The 4278-nt window shown below is 55.1% G+C and overlaps 1 protein-coding gene across 3 annotated transcripts in view; it reads right to left on the bottom strand.

The window, feature by feature from the left end:
* CPNE9 (copine family member IX) overlaps window positions 1–4272 on the bottom strand; it is a 26391-nt gene extending 22119 nt beyond the window's left edge. For 2 of the 3 annotated variants that reach the window (XM_011952229.1, XM_011952231.1), the window contains exons 1-7: window positions 4153–4272; window positions 3588–3628; window positions 3420–3466; window positions 3216–3319; window positions 2710–2746; window positions 2490–2492; window positions 2144–2220 (exon numbers count right to left, since the gene is read on the bottom strand). In XM_011952229.1, the coding sequence (XP_011807619.1) occupies window positions 2144–2220; window positions 2490–2492; window positions 2710–2746; window positions 3216–3319; window positions 3420–3466; window positions 3588–3628; window positions 4153–4220 (377 nt within the window). In that variant the 5' untranslated portion in view covers window positions 4221–4272. The remainder of the gene's footprint in view (window positions 1–2143; window positions 2221–2489; window positions 2493–2709; window positions 2747–3215; window positions 3320–3419; window positions 3467–3587; window positions 3629–4152) is intronic. The other variant, XM_011952230.1, reaches the window with a different exon arrangement.
* Between the last annotated feature and the right edge of the window lie 6 nt (window positions 4273–4278).

Here is a 4278-nt window from a genome sequence, read left to right as displayed (position 1 = left end):
GCCTCCCAAAGTGATGGGATTACAGGCTTGAGCCACTGTGCCTGGCCCAAAAAATAATTTTAAAATTAGCTGGGCCTGCTGGCATCCACCTGTAGTTCCAGCTACTTGACTTCTTGGAAGGTTGAGTGGGAGTATTCCTTGAGCCAAGGAACTTGACGCTGCAGTGAGCTATCATTGCACCATTGCCCTCCAGCCTGGGCTACAAAGTGAGAGCCTGTCTTGAAAAATCAACAACAAAACCAACATCCAAGACTCATTTGATACCTCCACTTGGATGTCTAACATTTTATATATTTATAAAACATAAAATTCAACATGTCAGATTGAACTCTTGATTGAATTCCTCCTCCAACTTGCTTCTCCTTCACATTTTTTGTTTTGTTTTTTTTTTTTTTTGTCTTTTCGTCCACAGACAGAGTCTCACTCTGTCACCCAGCTTGGGGTGTCACCCAGGCTTGAGCCCAGGAGTTTAAACTCCTGGGCTCAAGTGATCCTCCCACCTCGGCCTCCTGAGTAGCTGGGACTACAGGTGTGCACCACCATGCCTGGCTCTCCTTTGTTTTTTTTTTTTTTTCCGACTATCTCGGTTGGTGTCAATTCCATTTTTCCTGTTGTTCAAGCCAAAGACCTTGGTATTGACCTCAACTCCTCGTTTCCTCTCACATTCATATTCAATCTGTCAGAAACCTGTTAGCTCTACCTTTAAAATATATCCCGAATCTGACCACTTCTCCCCTTCTTCACTGGTAGCAGCCTGGATTACTGTCAGAGTCTTCTCATTGGCTCTCTGCTTCTACCTTTGGCCACCCAAGGTTTCTTCTTTTTCTAAAAAATTTTTTTATTTCTTATTTTTTTTTGAGATGGAGTCTCGCTCTGTCGCCCAGGCTGGAGTACACTGGTGCAATCTTGGCTCACTGCAAGCCCTGCCTCCTGGGTTCATGCCATTCTCCTTCCTCAGCCTCCCGAGCAGCTGGGACTACAGGCACCCGCCACCACGCCTGGCTAATTTTTTGTATTTTTAGTAGAGACAGGGTTTCACCATGTTAGCCAGGATGGTCTCTATCTCCTGACCTCATGATCCACCTGCCTCGGCCTCCCAAAGTGCTGGGATTACAGTCATGAGCCACCACGCCTGGTCCCCAAGGTTTATTCTTAACCCCATAGCTAGCACCATCTTTTGCAAGCAGCCATATCATGTCACTTTTCTGCTCAGAACCCTCTAGTGACTCCTGTTTCAGAGGAAAGGTAGCAGTCCGCTGCAAGGCCCTGTTAGCTCTTCAACCTCACTTCCTCCTGTCTCCCAGTCATCTGGCTCCAGTCACACTGGCCCCCTTGCTGTTCTCTGAATGTGCCAGGCTTTTGCACTGGCAGTCTCCTCTGCCTGGAACATTCTTCCTCCACATGTCTGTACCATTGACTCCCTCACCTCCCTCAGGTTGTTGCTCCACAGTTACCTGTCCATGAGGCCTGCTCAACTGCACTGTTGAATCCTGCACCTCCCACTCACCCAGCATTTCCAGTTCCCCTTGTTCTGCTCTACTTTGTCTCTTTCCTCATAGCACTTAGTATTGTCTAATCTAGTATGTAATTTACTTATGTCTATTTTGTACCCCCACAACTAGAGTATCCGCCCCCTGAGGACAAGAACCTTTGTTTTGTTTACCATTGCAAGCTAATCCCCTTTACAAGTGGCTGACATAGGGTATGTATATATAGTGTTTGTGGAATGAATGAAGCTCTGGTGCCTAGAACAGGGTGTGGGATATAAAACATGCTAATGCATATTTAGTGAGTGGATATAATGGAAATTCCTGAGGATTTGATTTATTCCGGGGGAGGTTCCCTGTGGAGAGGGGCTTGGAAGTGGACCTTAAAGGTTGAATAAGATTTAGAAAAAGAGGCGGGGGGAGAGAGAGAGAGAGAAGAGAGAAGAGAGAGAGAAAGAAGGAAAAGACATATGAGGCCTGAGAGTGACTCGGGCAGAGCACTGGAAATTGGACTTTTCTACGAGGGTGATGGGAGCCAGTGCAGGCTCCTGACCAGGGGCAACCCCAGCCTCCACCGCTATCAGTCAGTGGCATCCTTGGGACAGAGAATTTGGAAGCCCCCACCCCACTCCCACACCCCTTCCCATTCAGCTTACGTGAGGGTTCTTTCTACTCGGCTGCCCTGGCCTCCGATCACCTCTCCCAGGGCCAGGAATGCTTGTCCCAGGAAATCCTATGCAGGACAAGGAGTCAGCGAGACCAGAAGCTCTTGAGTGCTGAGTCCCAGCTCAGCCCCAGTGATGCTCCTGCATAGGAGGACCAGGGCAGTTCCCAGGCGAGTGAGTGGTGCAGGAGCCACCACCCTGCATGGGCTTTATTGGAGGGGGTGTGAAAGAAGGGGTCTGCGAGCAATCTCTGTCTCATAGTGGGTCATCAGTCCAAGCTTGTTCTCCACAACACCACCCCCACCCCCAGCCTCTGCCCAGCCCCATTCAGTCTCACCTTCTGCAGTTCCCAGTAGTGGCAGCCAAGAAGGAAGAGGAACAGTGAGTAGGGGGCACAGGCAGGACACTCAGGCAGGAGGAGAGGGACCAGGAGGGTGGGTTGGGGGCCTGAAGAAGATGGGGTCTGGGTCGAGGGTTAGGAGGAGTTCCAAGAGTTGTTAAACACATCTAAGTGCATCCTTTGTGCTCTGCCAACCCTCGAGTAAACGTTTGCTCACCGGTTTGGAGATGTTGGTTTTGGAGTCCACGTTGTACCTAGGAAAAGAGTGGAACAGGTGTGGGGTGGGGCTGGGTGGGGGAGAGGGTGGAAGGGGGTCGGGCACCGAGTCTTGGTGAAAATTTTGGGTGGAGGGATGGGTGGCTGTGGACCCGAATTCAGCTTTGGTCTCCTTTGGGGGAGGAGTCAGGGTGGGCCGAGGAGTAAAAGGGTCAAGCCTGGGCCGAGGCCAAGTCAGGGGCTGCTGGGGGCAGGGTTGTCTGGAAGGGGTCGGGCCTGAGGTGGAGCTGCGATAGGAGCAGAGTTATGGGCGGGGCCAGAGCGGGGGACGGAACTGGACCGCATCTCACACAAGGGCAGGACTCAGGCTAGAGGGGGCCATTCAGAATGGGAGGAGGCCTGCGGGAAGAACCAGGCCGGGAGGCGAGGCGGGGGTGGGGCCAGCCAGAATTCCGGGCGGATCCAGGTCGGGGGCGGGCCAAGCCAGAATTCCAGGCGGGGCCTCACACATCGAAGCGCAGATTTTGCTTTTCCTCAAAGAAATAGTCGAGGACGAATTTGCGCACGAAGTCTGGGTTCAGTGTGTTATCGATCACCTCGGTCCGTCCGAACTGGGTAGGGGGGTGGAGGGTCAGCGTGGTACGTGCAGACGCGCAGGGGATTCCCGGGCGACGCCCTGGGCCGGGGGGGAGGGGGGGCTCTGGGACTCACCTCCCGCCACTCCTGGCTGGCCCGGCTCTGCGTGTAAAGCACCACCACTGCAGGTGGGGGCGGGGAGGGAAGGACGTGAGGTCGGCTTGCACCCCTGGCCCCGACTCCACCCGCCCCTGAGTCTCGCCCAGACCCCAAGTTCCCCCTCCCGGTCCTGGAGCCGCCTACTGGGGTCGGACTTGGAGAAGGTATCAAGGTCTAGCAGGTTCCTAGAGAAAAGCAACAGACAGACAGAGTGGATCATCCTGGAGCCCGCCCGCCTCGAGTAGGCTCTGAGCCGGGCACTGAGGGGAGATATGGGGCCCGCATCAAACCTCTGTCCCCCATGACTACCCCCAGCTGGGGTCCGCGCTGTCAGCACTCTGGACAGCACCGGAAATCGCTGTCCAGGAACCGTGGCTCTGCGGACTGGACGCGAACGCACCCACACTGTCTCCAAGGGCCCAGGAAAGAGGGCTCGCCCCAGAACTTTGTCCTCCTGGGGCCGAGCTCCTACTGAATACCTGCGACCCAGCCCCTGAACCCGCAGGCTGAGCCCTTTTTTCAGGGTGGGGCTGCCCAAGAAGACCCCCCCTTCTCGATCCCACCAGCAACACCCCTGTCATCAGTTGTGATTTTCCAGCCAATTTCGCCTCTCCCCTGGGGGTCTAGCCCCTGCCCGGGCTGAGCCCCGCGGCTGGCTGGGGCTGGGGCAGTGCCAGTGCCTAAGCCCTCCCCAGCGCGGCTCGCTCACCGGCAGGACACGGTAATTTCAATCTTGGTAGCCGGGACGCTGCGCTCGGAGGCTCCGCCGAGAGACATGGCTGGTCGGGCGACCCGAGCCGCAGGAGGCTGCGAGACGAGGGCTGCTGGGGCTAGG

Source organism: Colobus angolensis, unplaced genomic scaffold (assembly GCF_000951035.1).
Source record: "Colobus angolensis palliatus isolate OR3802 unplaced genomic scaffold, Cang.pa_1.0 Scaffold34, whole genome shotgun sequence".
Classification (NCBI taxonomy): domain Eukaryota; kingdom Metazoa; phylum Chordata; class Mammalia; order Primates; family Cercopithecidae; genus Colobus; species Colobus angolensis.
Note: the sequence above shows the minus strand (reverse complement) of the source record. Positions and strands in the feature narration are given on the sequence as shown.